The following is a 21,857-nucleotide window of genomic DNA, read 5'->3' on the forward strand; positions in this document are numbered from 1 at the left end:
CGCGTAACGGAGGACGCTAAAAAAAAAAAAAAAAAAAAACGTCTCGCAAAGGTGCAGGCGTTTATTGTACTTAAGGCGACAAACGCTATTCTAAAGCTGTCTGTCTTCTTCAGACAAATATCGGTCCTCTGGCTGTCTCACAAAAATACGAAACGATGTCTACCAAGGCGAAAATCTGAGCCAAGTGGACGCGCTCTGGCTCGCTCGCGTCTTGTAGGTTCCAACCGCCATTACTCGCGAGGTGCGGCAGACGCAAGGCACGCGGGTGCGACCTGTAACGCACCGTCAAGCGTACGTGTAGTTTGGTCTTAAAGCTGCGCTCTAAAGAAAAACAATGTTAAGGCGACACTTGCACTTCTTTAAAGATTTCACACACTATAATAATAACTTCTTTATTTCCATCAGTGATGGATGAGACTGCGGGTAAAAGTCGCTTTAGAGGCAAGCGACTTGACTAGAGCCCGCAGCCTCCTTTACAAGGCAAACAGTGATTGAACAGGAGATATATATACATAGCAATTGACTATATGTGAAATATGCACAAAAAATCAACGCAAAAACACAAATTACCTGAAAAACGCTCTTCAATTATTTAAGAAAGATTGAGTGACAAAATGTTCACGTAAAGCTCGTACATCAGTTATATAAATATCAAGACTTGATTTCAGAAACAAATTTACAAGTGTTGGTAGTGTGTATGATATCTTTTGTGTAGAATAATTGGCACGCAGAGTGACTACCTTCCACTGTTCCGTACACCTTGTGATGTAAGAATGCGTGTTCCTGGTGAGATTAGATAACTCATGAAGAAACTTTAATTTCTCTTTTACCTCCCGTTTGAAAGCTTGACTTAACTTGTAATTATAAAGGTTAAACACGGGTATTATATTTTCTTTCGGAAATAAGTCTGATCTGTGGGCATTGTAAGGCAGGTTAAATAGTACTCGCAACAATTTTTTCTGAAGTATATGTACCTTTTCTAGATTCGTACGTCATGTGGCACCCCACACGAGCAGACAGTAATAGAGTGTAGAAAAAGATAGGGTGTTATAAACAGGAACCTTGATTCTGTAAGGTAAAAGAGGTCTTAGCCGCACCATCATGCCAACTACACGAGATAATTTGCCCAATATCGATTCTATGTGCTCGTCCCAAAGCATATTTTGTGTGAAAATAACTCCAATTATTTTAAAACTATCTACAATTTCTATGTTTACATCGTCATAAACATGGTTGATGGAACTGATTATTTGCTTAGATTTGGGCTTATAGATTATTGCTTTTCTATTGTTTTTTTTTAGTTTCGTTTTGACCATACATGAAAAATTTTTAGAGCAGTCTTAGCTTCATTCTCAAGGCTGCTAGAGTCAGGTGATGAAAAAAATATACTGGCATCGTCTGCGTGCACTACGTATCTGCGTACATTAATATTGCTTCACGCTGTTCTACGTTTAGCGCCACTTTCTGTTTTCATCCTCACGCGTGCTTTAAAAAACGAACACAACTTCAACTCTAGGTTGTCAGTGAATAAATCTATCTTCTTCTTTTCCACTTACGCTCCAGTTAACCATCCCATCAAACGTGTCCAAATAGGCCTACTGGGAGGCAAGTATATGCTCAAAGCGTCAAACCACATGCTCAAAGCGTCTAAAGTTGATGGCCACATGCCGAAACAACGGTAACGCATTTCCAGAGTGCTACTCCACGTGCGTTGAATTCCTATACGCCCACGTTACAGGTTCGCTTGTAACCGCTACGGTTAAGACTACCTCGGTGTGCACAGCAGAGGCAGAGGCAATAGCGCTGGCGATACGAGACCCCGACTTCATGGGTCAGTCGGCTCATGTGCTTACATACTCGCAGGCAGCGTGTCGTCTCTCCATGCGGGGAATGCTACCGCGCAGCACCCAAAGAATACTCGGCTCACGCCTGGACATGGACCACGGCATTACGGGGTGCCCCGCGCACAACCGACTGGACGGGAACGGAAGGGCAGACCGCATAGCTCGAGGAAGCAACGACCGAGCAGCGGCCAGAACCCTAGAGGAGCCTCCGTCCGCAGTGCGCAACATATTAGAGAATCAGAGGAGGGAGAGACGGACCTAGGGCCCTCCTTACCCCAAACTAAATAGAAGACAAGCCCATGACTGACGTCGCACAGAAACCAATTCATACCCACACCTAAACCTCTTACACAAGAAGCACCCGACATATTACACGGACACCTGCCCTTGGTGCGGCGCAAAACCCACGCTGGCCCACATAACGTGGGAATGTACGGCTCGGCCAAGCAATGTCAACCCACATTTTCTAAGGGTCACGGACTTCGTACGGCAGTGGGAGGCACTGCTCGCAAGCGAGGACCTCCTGGACCAGGCTCAGCGAGCCGCAAGACCCAGTGGAGCCCTTGACTGAGGGCCCACCCCAGACCTGCCATAACTCCAATTAACTGCTCAATAAAGTTTTTTCCTCCTCAGGTTCTCTTGGAAAAACTCCTGAGATCTTGCTCTGGCCTGAAGCGAATTTACCTCCTCGTGCGAAGCAAGCGCGGCGAAGAACCACAGGCGAGGCTGAAGAAAATGTTCGACTCACAGGTGCGTGTATACATCCCCATTTATATATAAAGATATGTATTCGTCAGGCCGCCATAACTGACAATGTTTGCAGCATTAGAAAAAAAAAAGCAATGCGGATCCCACGCAGTGTGGTAATCGGTGTACGCGAAGCTTCTTTGATACCGATGATTGTGTTAGTGAAGAATTTGTTGACATTATGTGTTGTTTACTACGTTACGTTGTGTAGGAGCCGTTTTTACGCACTGTAGATAATAGGCTCTCATACATGTGATGACATTCCTTTTGTTCAAGCAGCTACCCGGTAATAAGTTGACTTCTTTATTCTTTGAACGAAATGAATGGTCGTTAGTCTTTCACGTTCGATAATCAACTGTAACTTACAATCGAAACTTTGCCAATTGTCCTTTGGAGTCGCACTGAACTATACAAACGCGATTTGTGACGCATAAACCTCCGCCACAGCACAAGTCATCCCTCTCCAGACAACCTTCACGCTAACGCCGTAGTTGTTCTTCGTGCTTTTTCTTTCCTCGCCTCAGCTATGTGTCGCCCTGCTACGTCTACACGACTAGGGAGTTTAAGATTTGGCGTGCGCAAAGTTACGGTACGTGAACAACTGGGCTTACAAGATAACCGCAAAGGAGTACAAAAGAACGCAAGCCGGGAGTGGATACCCAAACCTGCTTGCGCACCCAAAAACCAACGCCCCCACATCAACAGCAAACACAAAGAGAGAAGCAATGAAATAATTATGGGATTTTACGTGCCAAAACCACTTTCTGATTATGAGGCACGCCGTAGTGGAGGACTCCGGAAATTTGGGCCACCTGGGGTTCTTTAACGTGCGCCTAAATCTAAGTACACGGGTGTTTTCGTATTTCGCCCCCATCGAAATGCGGCCGCCGTGGCAGGGATTCGATCCCGCGACCTCGTGCTCAGCGGCCCAACACCATAGCCACTGAGCAACCACGACGGGTGAGAAGCGATGAAGTTAGGTCAACATAGTACACCTGAGCGACTGTAACGCTATAGTACTGTGCGGATCGACTCACCCACGCCTCTAATTGCACTGTCTCCAGGGTTGGCTCGCGTTAAAATCCCAATTAAAACTCTTGCGAAGACGCATACATTCCACCGGTGTCACAAACGGCCCACCTATAGTTACGCCTCATGATTGCACAGTATCTGGCCTTGGTCCAGTTTTGAATATACATTATCTCCAAGATCGGCTCAGTTTCTCGGCCAAATATGACGACGGCGATCTGCCTGACAACCGAGGCAAAAAAATTGAAAGAAAAGAAAGCTTCCTTTGCAAACAAAAAAGCAAAGTTAAGGCCAGATCATAAAGTTGTTCAACTGACCCTATTCCCACCGTTTTTATTCCCCGTTTTTGAAGAAAATTACTTGTTATCCGGTTGAAGGAAACTGACATATTGTCCCCTTCGAGATATATGGTCGGAAATGTGTTTTCGTTTTTTTTCTTGGCGAGACACAAAAAGAGAGAAAAGGCAAGAAGGTGAAAGGTAGTAAGGTCAACCAGTCGAGTGTCTCGTTTGCTACCCCATCCCGTAGGTAAAAAAAAAAACGGTAGTAGAAAGAGAAAAACAAGGAGACAGCGGTAATTGCGATTGCACAACGGATGCGCAACATACTCATACAAGTGATCGCTCAGGTGTATGCCCTTCAATAACGTCACTAATGCGCCAATAGGTATTTTCACAGCCTGGGCTGTTACATGGGTTCATTCCAATGGCCGTTTCGGTTGGCGATGTTGTCCACCACCGTAGGTGTCTGTCGTAGCAATCGCCAAGAATGAGCAAAAAAATTCCCAGTTCCCGCAGGAACTGAATCCGGGCCCGCTGCGCGGGATTCAGCTACTCTAACACTGAGTCACGCCAGCGCTTTGGTTTTTCTTACATGGTATTTATTGCATCACGTATATTCAAGAATCATATATACGCGAGAAACGTGCAAGCACTAGCCAAAGCACCTCGTATTCATGGCCTAGGAAGGACGTATATATCACGTTGAAGACACCATGCACCACACAAAAACTACAACTAGATTTGAACTTAATAAAAAAGTGGCAACGACAAGCAACTTATCAAGAGGTGGTACCAGTCCGGTTGAAAACCTGTAAAGTCATACATGTCCTTGAAGTGTCCAATCATTTGAGAATGCTGAAATTCGGATGAGGCAACTGCTTGAGCGTTTCGCTCCAACATGCGTGTCTTCCATAAGCTATGTAGTCCATTTAGGAAAACATATCATATGGTACGTCTTCATCGTAGGGCGCAATCAAGTATCGGATGGTATGTTGATTCAAGATGAAGTCTTTCTGAACAGTTATTTGAAGTACATCCCGAAATAATATTGCATCTTTAAAATTTATGAAGCAATCCTCTATAGTCTCGGGTACATCGCAACGGCGACAATTCACAGTGGATACAAAAACGCCTGTTTTCACATTGTTTTCACAGGTCACGTTTCACTGTTTAATTTAAAGAAAAATGTTTTTGTACATAGGGATAAAGTCATCTTGCAGACTCGCTGAAATACGTGCCTCGGCAGACTGGAGAACTGTACAATGGTAAAGGGGAGGTGGGAAAATCATTGATATCGTATCTGCATACAGTTGTTTTGTGGACTCTGTGTAGAGCTACTCAACAGAAAACCGAACCAAGATGAATTCCGTAGCGAAATCATGCATACAACCCCACAAACAAGGTCACTCAGAATAGTGCAATAAAACTACCAGGTTGGGTGAAGCATTGGCTAAATCAACCTGTATGAATGACCGTAGTACTGGGAGTGAAATATCTCGAACTAAGAAGAAACGACAAACAATCTGTCGCACAAATAGATGCACCAGACGAAGTCCATTAGCACATACAGGTCTAAAGATATTATATGGCCTCATAGGTTCATAAGTAGAAGACCACACAAAAGTAGTGAATATTCTATGAAAACTTTGAATGGAAGTCCGAGAAGAATGAAGTATCTGCAGTACATAAAATATTTTTGTAGCAAGGAACAAGTTACAAGCCACCGCCCTGCCAAACATACAACGGCAGTGGAGCGTAAAAGTATCTGCATGGCGTTGAAGTGCCGGTACACGTTCTCTCCAAAAATGTGCACTAAGCTTATACGCATCAAAAGGAACACCAAGGCATCTGGGTGGCACGGTTGTCCATTCTATACCAGTATAGTGAGTCGGCGTACATCCTCGTGAACCAAATCAAATACCTATGCTTTCTGACGACCAATTTATCTGGGCAGTAGAAGCCATACCACTTTTTTCAGTCTATGATAGAACTTTGTGAATACTCGGTTTCTCTGAGAAGAAAAAGGCAAGATCATCTCCGTAAGCCGATGCATTGAGTTCGTTGCCCAAAATGATAAAACCATGAATGTCACAGCACTTTAGAGCGCAACTTTACAACGGCTCTAAATAAAGGCCAAATAGAAGTGCCGATAGCAGATAATCCTGTTTTAGATAGGAAAGAATAGACACCGGCTCGGATAGATTACCATTAACAATGATAATGGTAGAACAGTTAGTGTAGCACATGCGAACGTCTTTATAAACAACGGAGCCACATTTACGTATAATTTCAAATGGAAGGCGTCGTTCACTCCATCAAATGCATTTCCTAAATCGATCTGAAGCAGTTTCAAGGCGCATGTAGCTGGACCTGGTCAACTCAAGCAGGCTAGGTGATTATTTCTCACCACCTCGTTTCAAAGGGGATGCCAATAAATCATCATCATCATCATCATCAGCCTCATATGGTGTCAACTATCGCAACTTGACCTGTGCGTCGCGTAGTGTCGTTACGTACAAATTCTGCATTGCAGTTACGTTGTATTTCACAAAGTGTCCCGACATGTGGCAGTTGCAAGTAGCAGTTTCATGGTGCATGTAGCTGGGCCTGGTCAACTCAAGCAGGCTAGGTGACTATTTGTCACCGCCTCGTTTCAAAGTGCATGCAAACAAATGATTATCATCATCAGCTGCAGCAGCATTGTATCGTACCACAGGTCAAGGGATGTGACATGTGCGCCGCATAGTCGTTGCATGTAGCTCGACCTGGTCAACTCAAGCAGGCTAGATGATTATTTCTCACCGCCTCGTTTAAAAGGGAATGCAAATAGATCATCATCAGCAGAAGCAACAGCAGTATCGTATCGTACCACGGGTCAAGTGATGTGACGTGTGTGCCATATAGTCTCGATACGTGTGCTTACTCTTCGGTACACGTTATGCTGTCTCCTCGCAAGGTACGAACCCTCTAGTGGGTGCTGCCGAAAATGAAGCTCCTATAGAGGCGCTCCTCCAGTTTGCGCTGGAGCACGCTACATGTGCCGCGCATGCCTGTCAATTTTTATTGCGACAGCAATTATATGCACAGTCCAGGCGCATTTTTTTTTCGTCAGCGTCGCCGTGAGGTTCCGTATAAAGTCCAAGGGCGAAAATATCGTCCTCGCCTGCCGTATGCTGTATGTGCGAGTGAAAGCGGGCGAGGGTGAGCCGGCGCTTGCGGCTCAATCTCGTGCACCTAACGAAGGAAAGCGGGAAGGAAGCGCGCCGCCTTCCGTCGCGCGATCCTACGATCCTTGTATACTTATGCTTATGAAATATCCTGGAGTACTTGGAGTATATCCTGGAGTACAAGCACCCGTGTACTTAGATTTAAGTGTACGTTAAAGAACCCCAGGTGGTCGAAATTTCCGGAGTCCTCCACTACGGCGTACCTCATAATCATAAAGTGGTTTTGGCAAGTAAAACCCCAGACAGACAGACAGACAACGAACTTTATTTAATCCTGAGGAGCTACCTTCAGGACCTCCTAACGAGAGGCCATTGTAGCCGCTGGCCGCGCCCACGTAAAGGACAGAACGCCGTTATGCTCCGCTCTTTCCTGGGCCCTCTGGATAGCCTGGGCCCATAATTTAATTTTTTTGAAGAATAGCAATGTAAGATGTGCCCACCCGCGTTCTTATCTGTTTTCCTTTTTTCTTTCTCTTGTTCGTAGATGTTCGAACGCCTAAAGAAAGAACAGCCAGGGGCTCTTGAAAAAGTAACGGCACTGGCCGGAGATTTGGCTCAGCCAGGTTTGGGGCTCAGTGCGTCTGATCGGGCCACCTTGGTCGACAATGTGTCTGTCGTCTTTCACTCTGGTGCCACGATCAAGTTTGAAGAACCTCTCAGGCAAGTGAGATAAACGCCTGCGGCTGTTTGCTAAACAGCACATTGGAGTGTCACACAACAGCAAAGTATGTCGTAAACTTGCCGTTCGTAACACAAAAAAAACGGAGTCACACAGCAGCAATGTATAGTTCTATCGCGTTATAAGCTTGAAGTTCGTAACGCAAAGTAGTACAACAAAAATCGACATGTATAGTTTTCCTCGCAAGTTAAGTGGATCTCGAAATGACAGTGCAAATTGTTGTCAAACATTTCACATCCAGCATGCACATGGTATACCCATGAGTAGACCTATGCGATCGATGAAGCGTTGAGCAAACGTTTTCAAGTGATGGTTCCTCAAAAACAAGACGTAATGCGAAAAAATGTCACTTGCGTGCGCACAACAGGGGCCCTATAACGCTAAACTATATACTCCAATTTCCGGACGTCAAGATTACGTAACGACCGACGCAACCATCTGGCGGTTACCGGCAGCGTTGTTTTAAAAGCCCAATCAAACGCAGTCCTCGTTTATAGGAGGTCACTTGCTTTCAAATCGAATAGTATTGCCTACATTGAGCAGATTTTTTTATCGAATTGGCTGACAAGAGGCGAGGTAGCACATTCAAGTGAAGAGGGTTTAGACGGGGCCGAGCCAGCACGGTGAAAATACATAACCGGATGAGGAGGGTGATGCCGGCAACTGCGATTGGCCCGCTTCCCCTTGCTTAGCTCACAGGGCCTGGTCGAAAATCGTTGCGGCGTGCAACAAAAGGTAAAGAACGCTGCTAAAACGAATCCTTAGCAAAGAGTTGGCAGAGCGATGTCTTATACGTGCCGAAAGGGCTCGATAATATGCTACCACGGAAAAATGTTTATTATGCGCATATAAATTCATGCTCCTCGGCCGTTCCGAGGAGGGTATACCATCTTCTAGTCCTTTCGGAAAGGGGCAGTCTCCGGTTATTCTGAAAAAAAATCAGCATTGTTCGGCATACTAATGCGACCTCAACGCGTACATCTCACTTTGACGGGGTGAGTGTTCGTGTTTTTGTGATGTCGCGTGACAGACAGGCGAAGTGGACGCAGCTGGAAAGCCTTTGATCAATGGCAGAGTATTACGGCGAAAAAAGCGACGAATCAGATATAGCTATTTTGCTTTCGTTCGGTCTAATCATGCATAATTGTCCACACATGATATCAGATGGGACGTTTTCGCAGTTTCCGTGACGTCGCGTGAAAGACAGGCGAAGTGGGAGTGGCCCGAACTTTTTTTGACGAATCATGGAAGGCTGATTGCAGAACTGAAATCGAAAAGTTTGGAATAGTTTTACGCTGTAGCACCCTAGGTTGAAATACCATGCTTCATCGCTTTGTGAACGCTGCAATGATATAAAAGTGCAGAAATGAGTGTGTTATTAAGCTTCAAAATTTTTACTTGTCTGTATTTTAGGGACGCATTTGAACTCAACGTACTGGGCACAAGGAGAGTTCTGGACCTCTGTAAGCAAATACGAAATAGATGCGTAAGTCGCAGGGCATCTTTCTTCATTGTATCATTGCTGTTCGAATATCTTGTACAATGTATTTCATACCTTACATTCATACGTTGCGCGCTACAGTCAGTGGTGAAATGCTGCGTTTATAGTACACGCCTGCTTAGCTTTAAGTATTGAGTTTTAGCCTGGGGGTTTCGTTCTAGGTTCTTGTTCATGTGTCAACAGCATACTGCAACTGTGACGAGCAGGATGTCCACGAGGTGATAAAACAGCCATGTGAAAATGCCCAACAAATTTTTGAAGCTTTGCAGTAAGTATGTGTCACCGCATTTCTGCTTTTTTTTTCCTTTCCCCTTTCCCGAGAACAAGGTCGCCAAGCGGGCTCAGTCCTCCCTTTCATTTATCCTGCACTCTTTCTTTCTTTCTCTCTCTCTCTCTCTATATATATATATATATATATATCTTCCTTCACAGTTACGCTGCGCTAACTCAGCCAAACTCAGCTGAAGTCATATTCCAATGTTCTACATTTATGCAAGGCCATCTCGGGTAACAATTCCGTAAATGAAAAATATTGGTGCGTCTTATCAAGACGTAGCCACAGCGAAAGTGTCATTCTAATAACCGCGCACAATGTGTCCAATCATTAAATTTCAGTAGATAATGCATCCCATTGGCATCTCGAAGTTACTCAATGTGGCAGAACTCGAGCTCTCCATCGCATCACACTACGAGCTCGTGGTCGTCAAGAATTTCATTTTCAACCATGCTTACGTTGAGAGCGACTCGAGAGTATGTATAATTAAGTATCGCAATCTTTGAAGATGTCTTGCATTCCTTCACACTTGTAACCGTACATCAGCGGTAACAGATAATTCTAATGCAATCGTTTTTTTAACGTGCATATCTCTATTAGCGCAAAGCAAAAATTTATTGCTCGATGTTGCAAGCAGTGTCATCGTGACATAAGTGATCGCAAGTATTTAGTACTTGGCAATTTCGAGATAATGGGACGCAAGAGTACTACTAACGCCCGCGTCCGTTGTGTAAACAATGCAGTCATACTAAGTAATTTAGAACACAGTACTTATATTGTGTACACAGGCTGTTTATGGCTAGCTTGGTAAAAAATTGACAAAGAACTAGATCACTGCATGGGCAGTTTTCACAGGCCAAGCCCGAGCTCGGCCCGGTGATTAACAACCTGGCCTAAAGCCGGGCCGGGCCGGAAAGATCCGCGCCAGGCCCGACCTGGCCTGGCCCGGTTCTGTTCGACCCATCAACCATTGAGCATAAACATAGAATCGTGGAGTTTTCAATTATTGCCAAGATACCAGCTCGAACACACACAGATTATTATTCCATTATTCGATTTGAAGACATACATGTACAAAAGACAAGAGAGGGAAATAGGAAGGGAACCGGCTGGCGACTGCTACCGATAGGGGCACAGCGCCTGCCTACTACTATTCAGGAACGAGAAAATAGAAAAAAAAAATTGAAGGTTAATTGCAAAAGGCAGATTTCGCTGCGTCAGGTTTTCCGCTGGAGTTGCTATGGTATGGTATGATGAACCTTATTTAATGTCCTGAAGATCAACCCTTAGGTTGACGCAGGCGGCTCCCACGTCGGGACAGTAAGGTTTAACCTTACCGCCGTATCATGGGCCTTCTGGACGGCCTGTACTTGATCGAAAAGACCTCCACTGTGTAGGACTCGCTGCCACCAGTCTCTCTCCTTGTCACAGTCTGTGAAAGTCACAGGACACTGCCAAAGCATGTGATCCAGAGTAATGATGCCATTACACTTCTCGCAATTGATTGGTATCTCTCTTTCAGGATATATCTTGTTAATAAAGTTTGGACTTGGATAAGTTCTTGTTTGCAACAATCTCAGAGTCACCGCTTGAGCTCTATTGAGCTTAGCGTGTGGCACTGGGAATTCCCTTCTGTTCATGTAATAATGCCTCGTGATTTCATTATATGTTAGTAATTGGTCCCTGTTCTCCTCCTGTATATTATTAAGGTCCTGGTCGCGTAGTGCACGGATAGTAAGTCCTCGTGCAGCTGCGTTAGCCATCTCGTTTAAATTCTTCCGAGATGGATCGACAGACCCCATGTGCGCAGGAAACCAGCGGATTTCGATCTCTTGGCTGTCCAACTCACCGATCAGCTGGGCAGCCCTTTTGGTTACAAAGCCATTGGTAAAGTGTCTAATAGCCATCTTAGAGTCACTGTAAATCTTCGTCCACTTATTATTCCTTAAAGCCAATGCTATCGCTACTTGCTCCGCGACTGTCGTGTCTTTAGTCATGATTGTAATAGCATCCCGAGTGAGACCATCTGCATCTACTACTACTGCCGTAAAGGCTTTCTTTCCTCTGACCCATGCAGCATCTACAAATGCCGCATGTTCTCTGTCGTGTTCTATCTCTTGTAGGAGAGCTTTGGCCCTTGCCTTTCGTCTTTCCAGGTTGTGCACCGGGTGCATATTTCTGGGGAAAGGAGTCGTCTTGATTACCTTTCTTATGCTATCTTTTAGTTCTACTGTGCCTTCACCTGAAATTTTGGATTCGGTTGGGCACCATCCTACCTGTTCTAGTATTGCTCTACCTGCCCTTGTTCCAGAGAGCCTCTCTCTGTGGGCAATTTGCTGAGCTTCAATTATCTCGGCTATTGTGTTGTGGAGCCCGAGTTTCATTAATTTGTTATCCGGAGTGTTAATCGGTAACCCCACTGTTGTTTTGACTAACCTTTTAATTAATCTGTTCAACTTGTTTATCTCTGTCTGTGTCCAAGTGAGCATCCCAGCTACATATGAGAAGTGACACAAGGCGAAAGCGTGGACCAGTCTCATGGCGCTCTCCTCTCCCAGCCCTCTGTGTCTGTTAGTGATTCTCCTTAGCAGTCTTATTACCTCCACAGTCTTGCTTGTGATGTGTCGTATTGTTCTTCCATTTGCCCCGTTTGCCTCCAGGAATAACCCTAAGACTCTTATGGATTCTACTTGCTTAATAGATTCGCCTGCCTTCGTGGTCAGTACTAACCTGGGTTCTTCCTCGGGAACGTATCCCCTCGGTTTTCTACCCCTTCTTCTGTTCTTAAGTACAAGGAGTTCAGACTTATTAGCAGAGCATTTGAGTCCCATGCCTTCTAAAATAGACTCTACCTCATAAATGCTCTTCTGAAGTCTGCTTTCCGCATGTCCCATACTTCCTTCAGCGGTCCATATAGTCACATCGTCTGCATAAATGGTAAAGTGAATGCCCTCTATCCCTTTTAGTCCCTTTGCCACTTTTGACATGGCCAGGTTGAAAAGCATAGGTGACAAGACCGACCCTTGTGGCGTCCCTCTGTCACCGAGATCCATCTTCTTTGATTTAATATCCCCGAATCTAAGGTGAGCTGAACGATTGCCAAGAAAGGTTTTGACCACTTCATAGAGTTTTCTCCCCAATCCCAGTTCGGAAATCACTTCAAGTATTGCTCTATGCTTAATTCTGTCAAAAGCTTTTTCGACATCCAACCCCAAGAGAGCTCGAGTGTTTTTTGGTTTAGCTAATAGCAGTTGATGTTTGATTAACAACATGGCATCTTGTGTGGACAAGCCTGATCTGAAACCAATCAGATTGTACGGTAGGATGTCATTGTCCTCCACATATTTCGTTAACCTGTTCAATATGACATGCTCCATTGTCTTCCCTAGACATGATGTTAACGAAATTGGCCTCAGATTATCCAAGTTGAGTTGCTTGCCCGGCTTTGGTATTAAGATAGTACTGGCCGTCCTCCATTCTTCTGGATATACCCCATTTTTCCATAGGTCATTAATGTATGTGGTCAGATATTTTATTGAATCGTCGTCCAAATTCTTAAGCAATCTGTTAGAGATGCCATCCGGGCCAGCTGCTGCATCTCATGTTCACCATGCTCGTACGTTAAATTGTGATAAGAATGACCGCGCTACACAAATACTCGTAGTTGTGCGGCAACATATTGCGAAGGCATACGTGAACTCTCCAGTGCTCCCAGCTAGCCATTTCATCTCACTTTTGAATATCCAATAACCGTTTCTAGGAACAATCATGGAACTCAAGCCAATAAACTTGACGCTAATGTAAATTTAAAAATGATGGTCCATTGGCTTTCATGATTCCTATATTACACTGCCACTATAATCATTTTAGCTCCATTAAATATAAATTGGTGACACGCAACGGTAACGCTCATGCGCAGTCATATTCCCACGCAGATTATGCCAATGTTTGATTTATTTATTTATTTCAAAATATCTATATGCAGGCCGCAGCGGAGCATTGAGTAAGGGGAGCATCAAAGAGAACGCAAAAAAACTGAAAGATAATCAAGACTGAGTATTATTAAATGTATATGTACATTGACACAAGAAAACAGCAATAAATAGTAGAAAGCATGAAAATAAAGCAGAATACAAATGAAGAAAAGGTTTTAAGAGTACTGAATAAGAAATTTCATTTTGGGATAACGTACAACTAATTGGATAACCTTAGCATGCGCATTCCTCGAGCATATAAACATAGTTAACAAAAGTTGCACTTTAAAACGCATGCAAAACAAAAGTCATGTTGCTTATTCGGCTTCAACTTTATTGGAGTCAGTTCCTCAGACGGCATTCTGGGCACCCGCTTTCGTAATGTGACCAAAATTTGGAATCTTTACTTTTGTTTGAAGACGTAAGGCGTTAAGCACAGTGCATATACAGGGCTCGGCGATTGAAACGCAATACTTGGACAGCATGGTGGCCGGCGTTATATTGAGGCGGAAGCCTTTAATGGCTCATTGTCAAGATCAGCTACCGTTAGCAGAAACTGTCACAGCTTTTCGGCCTCCTCATTGGTCTCCTCTGTGTCGTGACGTCACTGTCGCTAGGCGCAAGTGTGCGCCTACTGATTGGCTGGCGTGCGTGAAGTCGCTGTCGTCAAGCGCGGTCGTCGGGGTGGTTCGGCGCCGCGCGGGATGACTCATCACATCGGCACGCGTGGCGGCCGTGTGTTCGACGGTGCGCCCTGACATTGCTGTCGTCAGAAACTTGAGGTGGCCTCCCGATTGGGCGCTGTGTGGCCTGACGTCACTGTCGCGAGGTGCGCTTGGTGACCGTCTGCTTGGGTGTGGTGTGGCGGCGGCAGTGGCCGCAGTTTACTTTGTGGTATCGTGTGGGAAGGATGCCTCGTCTCGCTAAACCAGTGTCTCCCAACAAGCGACGTGCAGCAGACGCTGAACGCAAGCGGCGCTCAAGAGAGGCTGAGCGCATACGTCGCATGCATCAGGGCGGCGAAGCGCAACGCGACAGGCCAACGCAAGAGAGGCAATGCGTTTGAAGCGACTCGCTACATCTCCGGGTACCAAGGCAAACAAAGCTCGGAAGCGCCGTGACCGCCATCTTGCCGCGGCGAGCCGAGCAAGTACAAGTCAATCGAGCGAAGTGGATGATGAGCATGGCCAACTACACCACCATGGAAGATGCGTATCCTCCTGATCCACAAACGGCGTTGCAACAGTTCCAGGTGGCCACAATCTATTTCAACAGACACTTCGTCCAGAACGACGTTGCAGGCATTTATTAAACATTCACATAACAGTGTACGACTGTGTGCCTCCGTGGTGTTTCCGACGCAACAAATCGCCATTGGCAATGGTGTCAGGCTCCCGCCGTTTCACACTTTAGTCTCGACAAAGTGTCTTCCGTGTTTTTTTTTTTTTTTTCGCCACTGGTGACCGCTCGGGTCACTGAGCTGGTGCATTTTTGTGCAACATGAAAGCGAGTCTTTTTGATGGATCGTGACTGGCGCGAAAAGCGCCGGCGGCCATACTGTCCGGGTATCGCATTTCAATCGCTGAGCGCTCTGTAGCGTAAGCAACTTACTTTTTTTTTCTTATTTTTCGTCAAGCTGGGAGAGGATACGTTTGTGTTTTCACATAAATTCGAAGGGGACTTCATGTAGCTCTATAAAAACGAATGTGAGGCAGTGTACATGACCACTGAGCCTCATTCAAAAGAAAGCTGCACTGAGAAGGAGGAGGAGGAATGAACGTTTATTGTGAGAAACAGCGTGAAAGTGTTCTTTCTTCGCCCTAGGTGGGCGGCTCTCTTACTGCAGAAAGCCGTTGGCTAATGCCGCAGCTCGGGCCCGGTCAACCAGACTTCGCTGATCTCCCAGGCTCTGTGCCTTTAACATTGCCTCCCACGTTTCTTCGATCGCTTGTAGCGGTTCTGAGGCATCATGTTCACTGTTTTTCTCGCGGTGTGGGCGCACCAACACCACGTGTTGGAGGGTGTCTGGTACATCACAATATCGGCATAGGCATGGGAATTTGGTGGGGTGCATCCGGTGCATGATAATTCCATGGACATACGTATTCGTTTGTACTCTGCGGAGGGCGGTGGCTTCTTCCTTGCTTAATTTTGGATGTGGTAGAGGGTATTGTCTTCTTTCCAGTCGGTAATGTTGCAATATTAAGGCGTAGTTGATGGGAATGTCCTCCACCCTCGTCGCTTTCCGAAGACCGTGCGGCACGAAATCCCGGCTGGTATGCTCTCGGGCGACAGCATGTGCTGCTTCGTTTCCTGCCAGGTGTTCGTAGCCTGGGGTTCATGCGACGTAGGTTTCGGGTAGTTCTTGGCGTCTTGTTATTTCTTTTAGAATATTCACTGCTGCGGCAGAAATTCGGCCTTTTCGTAGGTTTCTACATGCCGTTTGCGAGTCGCTCAAGATGATTGCAGTGTTTTTTTTTTTTTTTTTTGCATGAGGCGATGCCGAGGACGATGGCCACTTCCTCCGCCGTTTCTGGATTTTTGGCCGGTATGGTGGCAGCTATTAGCTCATTCCCTTGGTTGTCGGTTACGGTAATTGCGTATGCTCTTCTACCTGGGTATTTTGCCGCATCTGTATATCTCGTGTTGGGGTTCTTTGAGTATTTCTTGCTGAGCGCTCTAACTCTTGCTTGTCTTCTGTCTTTTTGGTATGTTGCATGCATGTTGCGAGGTATTGGAGCGACTGAGATAGAGTCACGAAGTGGCGGCAATCGGGCTTTCCTATGAAGTTTTCGCTATATGCGAGTTTGCGAAGTACTGCTCTGCCTGTTCGAGTCATCTTAAGGCGTTCCAGCTGGCTGGCTCTGTGCTCTTCACTCATTTCTTCCCAGGTGTTATGGAAGCCAAGCTTGAGGAGTGTCGTGGTTGAGGTCGTACTGGGGAGTCCTAGTGCGTTCTTGATTGCTTTTCTGATGACGATGTTGAGTTTTTCAATTTCAGCTTTTTTGAGGAGTAGATACGGGGTGCCATGTGTGATCCGGCTTATAAGGAGTGCTTGGATTAATTGGACGGTTTCTCTCTCTTTCAGTCCTCTTCTTTGGGTGGGTATACGCCGAATGAGATGGGTTACTTGTGTTAGGGTCTTCTGAAGCTTTGGAAGTGTAGCTGCGCCAGAACCGTATTTATGCATAGTGAGGCCAAGGACGCGGAGGGAGAAAACTTGAGGGCTATCGATTCCATTGAGTCTGACGTTGGGATCTGGGGCGACGTAGGCTGGTGGTCTTCCCCGGGCCCTTGCCTTGAGTATAAGTAGCTCTGGTTTTTCGGGGGCACACTGGAGACCGCATCTTGAGAAGTACTGTTCTATTTGATCGATTGCCTCTTGCAGGGTAGTTTGCTGTTAGCCGGTTACAGACGCTTTTGTCCATAACGTTATATCGTCGGCGCATATTGCATGGCTTAAATCTTCGATGCCATCGAGTTGTTGCGGGAGCTTAATCAAGGTGAGATTGAAAAGCAAAGGTGAAATGACTGACCCTTGTGGAGTTCCTTTGTTGGGCATTTCGAACTTGTTGCTTCGGATGTTGCCGATACTCACCGTAGCCGTGCGATCTTTGAGAAAGTCGTGTACGTATTGGTAGGTCCGGATTCCGCAGTTTGTGTCCTGGAGATTCTGGAGGATTGCTTCATGCTTCACATTATCCTAGGCTCCTTTTACATATATTGTTAAAATAGAGAACTATTTTTGGCGTTCTAGGTAGTCCAAGAGGTCTTCTTTGAGCTGTAGTAGTATGTCTTGTGCTGAGAGGAGCTGTCGGAAGCCAAACATGGTGTCAGGCATTAGTCCGGAGTCTTCGAGGTATGTGGTGAGGCGATCATGAACCATGTGTTCGAGAAGCTTTCCAGCACAGGAAGTAAGCGAGATGGGCCGTAGGTTGCTGATTTGTAGTGGTTTGTGTTTTGGGATCCTAATGAATTCTGCGTGCTTCTATTCTGCCGGGAGCTCACCTTTTTCCCAGCAGTTATTTATGTAGTCAAGGAGTCAATTTAGGGCCTTGTCTGGGAGGTTTCGTAGGATTTTGTTGGTCACCTTGTCATTTCCTGGCGATGTGTTACGGGTCAATTTAGCAAGGGCGTCATGGAATTCAGGAAGCGTGAAAGGGCTGTCGAGGGTGAGGTTTGGTTCGCCTTTGTACTGTCGAGAATCGGTAACCTTCGGGGCATTGTCTCCGACAAGTTTACGCTTGATTTCTTCCAGAATTTGTTTCTCAGTTCCTGGATGGGAGTTAATGATTTTCTTGAGGTCATGTCTTTGCTGGGTCTTGGTTTTGGTGGTAGCTAGAAAGGCTCGCAGTATATGCCAAGTCTTCGCGCTGAGTGTGCCTTGAAGTTGGTCGCACAGCTTATGCCAGTTTTGACTGTTGAGTTGATCTTATTCTTCTGCTTGCTTTGTTATGTGAGCGATCCGTTTCTGCAGTCTGCGGTTAAGTTTCATCTTTTTCCATCGCCTCAGTAGTCCTATTCTGGCATCCCAAAGATGTAGATGGGTGAGAGTCTACGGCCGGCCTGTCCATTGTGAGTTGGGTGACTTTAGTGTGCTTCTCCGCCGTATTGACCACTTCGGCGAGCCATTCTGCAATATTTTCGATGTTTTCTTCTATGTCATGTTCTCGGAAGGCCTTCCAGTCCGTCAGCCTTGCCGTTCCTGTTCTGCTCGGCTTCTTATAGTGCATGATTTCAAGCTGAAGGATGTGGTGGTCGCAGTCGAGATTTTCTTCCAGTCGGGTCCATTCTGCCTTGGATATTCCTGTTATACATGTGAGGACGGGATCTGTATCCCTGGACACACTGTTGCCTATTCGAGTCGTTAGTTTAGGGTCATTCCAGAGGGTGAAGTGATCCTTTTGCGTCGAATTGTGCACTCGCGCTCCTTTCTTGGTCGTGTGCTGGTAACCCCATGCTGTGTGAGGGGCATTAAAATCCCCGATTATTACGAGTTTATGGCCTTTAGATAGTCTTCTGACTTGCGCGATGAAGTTTACAAAGTCGGATAACGGATCCCTGGGTGGACTTATAAGCATAGTACGTATAGTCTCTCGTGTGTCCTCTTCTCAGGTAACACTTCCACTAGGGTGTGTTCCACGGTTGTTGCCTGGATTGTGTGATCTTGCCTGGTGAGATTTTTCTCCGTCAGGATGGCTGTTCTCTGAGATCCGGTGTATGTATCATATCTCTGTTTGCGCAGATTCGTGTGATAAGTTTCTTGGATAGCGATGATATCTGGTTGTTCCAGTTCGGTCAGTTCTTGGAGGTTTGTTCTTTGGGTTCGGATAGAGTGACAGTTCCATTGCCACAGCTTTGTTGGGAGTTGTGGTAGTCTTTTCTTGGTGTTACTCGCTATCTTGTTCGATGTCGTTGTTTTCGCCCCGGGCCACGGATTCCGGTTTGGCTGCATTGCGGAGGTCTTTCTTGCGAGCCGTGTCGGTGTTGTTGAGTAGCTTTTCTACTGTGGCTTTCGTTACGTGGTTCTGCTTGGCATAGGACATGAAGTTGCTGAGGTCTTGGAGGGTAGCATGGATAGGGGCCAGCTGAGCGGTGATGTGTTGCTGGAGCTGTTGTGTTATCTCCTTTGCAAAAGTGGTCATAGCCTCCTTTATCTGCTTCCGCACCTCCAATGTTACAATTTCCCTTATTCTTTCTTCCGTAAGGGGCGGTGGGATGTTTGGCATTCCTTGAGGTTTCGAGGCTTGATTGGCGGTGTTTTGTTCTTCGCACCTTTGATGAGCTTGTCAATGAGGGCTTGCTGATTTTGGAGTTGTGCTCGCAGATCTTGTTCGGTTTCTGTGGGTTCTTGTGCTCGTGTGTTTCCTCCTGCAGCATCTGCATACGTGACTCCCTTTTGTGGGTTGCGTGTACGGGATCCAGACCGCGATCTTGACCGATGTCCATCGTTTGCTTGACCGCCTGTTGATTTGGAGTCACTTCTGGATCTGCGTGGACTGTGTAGTGAGGTACTGCTTGATACGGATAGTGCCGGGAAGTCTGAGTCTGAATTTGAGTTCCATCTGTGTTGCTGCTCTTGGATCTTGTTTTCCCATTGCAGTCTGATCTTGTACGGTGGTGGATTTGGTTTCAGTTTATGTCGATACCCCTTTCCTGCTGCCTCATGGGGTTGTTGACAGATTTTACAACTGGGTTGGCAGTCATGGTCTTCCGGTTGATTTTCCATCCTGCATATGTAGCAGAAGTTGATAAGGGGTTTCGGGCAGATATCTTGCCGGTGCCCTAGTTCTCCGCAGGTTCTGCAGTATTGCACGGATTTTCTGTATGGTTTGCAGCGGTAGTCACAGCATTTGTATATGATGTTGTATGAGACGTGCGGTCCGTCGAAGTAGATGAGTGCTGTTGACAATCTTTCCGGCATGCATGCTGCGATAACCATGTATCTTGCGGATACTCGTAGCCCTTGTAGTAGTTCTTCTTCGCTCGTGTCTGGCGGGATGTTGTAGATTACGCCTTTGGTGATGCCCTCTTGTGTCCTGACATGTGCTTTAACTTCGTATATAGACCATCCAAGCTGGATTCTGGTGATCTTGAGGAGCATGTCGTACGCTATGCCTTTGTTTTGTGTACTTGCAATTATTATATTCTCGGCATGTTGCACTTGAATCTGGATGTTGTCCTAGAAGTCTTTTTAGGACAACTTGCTAGCTCGGCCGATGGCATGTGTCACTGCCACCAATGTCCATTTGGAGAGTTCTAATCCCGCCTTAAGTCTGTAGATGATCTTCGTGTCGTCCGCTGGCAAAGGCGGAAGTCTCGGTTTTCTATAATGTGGCATGTTTCCCGCCAAAGGTATTGTTGCTCCCGCTTGATGCGTTCGTAATTGGTCTGCTTCCCCGGCTGTGGGTTTTATATGCACCCGGGTCTTCTTACCTCTCCTCTTCCATGTGTGCCATTTCTCCTAGATGTTTATCGCCTTTCCGCTGCTTTCGTCCTACGTCCAATCCGCTTCCAGTTGTTGCTGCTCTTGTATCGTATCCACCTGCATTTCAATGTTATTGTTTTCCTGGTTCAGTTCTCGTGCATTTCGTGCTGCGTCGGATGCGTCAGTCATTGGTACTCAGCGGCAGCACCGAGTCGCCCTCGAAGAGAGCGAGCGGCGGCTCACGAGCGCTCAGGAGCCACGGGGCACGCTCCGCGGGTCACGGGTCAGGCGCGTTCGGCTGGTCGCTTAGCCTTGTAGGGTTAGCTCCGTTGGCGTGGCGTGAAACCTTCAAACGGCAAAAAATGACGGTATATCCACGTACCGCTCATAAACTTGATATCCTCCGGATACCACTTCCGTGCCAATACCGTCGATGCCACAGTTTTCGATTAATAAAAGCAGGTGTCCAGAAAATTGCCGAAAAATGCAGGAGCCCATGCGAAATGCGTCAGAACCGCTTAGCCCCCTACCGGGCAGTCAAGCTGCATTGAGAGATTTTAATTTTCTGTGTTTTATTTTCCACAACCCTTCCACCAATGTTGCGAAATCTTGCAGCATCCGCGCTTGGCTTAAACTATTTCAAGAACGTGGACACTTAGAAGTCTACATTTATTTAGTTCATCTATAATCATGAAATGAAGTGCAGCAGAATAGTCAGCTTGCTCAAACTAATAATGAAAATAAATCGCACCAATAGCAAGTTGCACTATGCCTTGACACACAAATTAATTTCCGGATGAACACTCTAGTATCTGTTTGCTGCCACTTTATTTCAGTAATGTAAGAGCGTGTTTAAAATTCGTTTCATCTTTGTTTCAACAATAAAATTGTGACACAAAAGGTAATTCAAAGTGTCACGTCAGTGACTCCCGCCTAAAATCTACGTACATCTATGCAGCACCAAAATATTATTAGCAACTCTGGCTTTAGGCACGTCTTCTGCTCTTGAAAAATGTAACCACTTCTACTGAGGTTCTTTTTTTCCTTGATTACCCTTGCGCCTGCTTTACGAAGGATAGCTTGAGCAACTGAAGACAGTCTAGGAATTTGTCTTGCAGTGGGTTACCCACAATTAAAACAGTTTACAATTTATACAACGATATTGCAACGCAAGTATCTGCCTAACTCTTCGTCATTTTGATCAGACTCTGTGACGAGTTGCCACTTTTGATATTCGTTCTTCGGGGCCACTCGCAACCCAGCAAATGCGCTTCCCTTGCTGACAGGCGGGACCCTGTCAAACCTGTTTCACCATCTTCATTAGAACGTTAGGTCGTCCATCTCTCGCTCGAGCACGATCATCTCATGGAATC

The 21,857-nt window shown here is 46.0% G+C and overlaps 1 protein-coding gene across 1 annotated transcript in view; it reads left to right on the top strand.

Annotated features, from left to right (window-relative positions):
* LOC126536813 (fatty acyl-CoA reductase 1-like) overlaps nt 1-21,857 on the top strand; it is a 52,481-nt gene that overhangs the window by 15,300 nt on the left and 15,324 nt on the right. The window contains exons 3-6 of the mRNA XM_055074017.2: nt 2,478-2,594; nt 7,613-7,788; nt 9,221-9,293; nt 9,470-9,576. Coding sequence (XP_054929992.1) covers nt 2,478-2,594; nt 7,613-7,788; nt 9,221-9,293; nt 9,470-9,576 — 473 coding nt within the window. The remainder of the gene's footprint in view (nt 1-2,477; nt 2,595-7,612; nt 7,789-9,220; nt 9,294-9,469; nt 9,577-21,857) is intronic.

The sequence above is a fragment of the Dermacentor andersoni genome, chromosome 4 (assembly GCF_023375885.2).
Source record: "Dermacentor andersoni chromosome 4, qqDerAnde1_hic_scaffold, whole genome shotgun sequence".
In the NCBI taxonomy this organism is placed as follows: Eukaryota; Metazoa; Arthropoda; class Arachnida; order Ixodida; family Ixodidae; genus Dermacentor; species Dermacentor andersoni.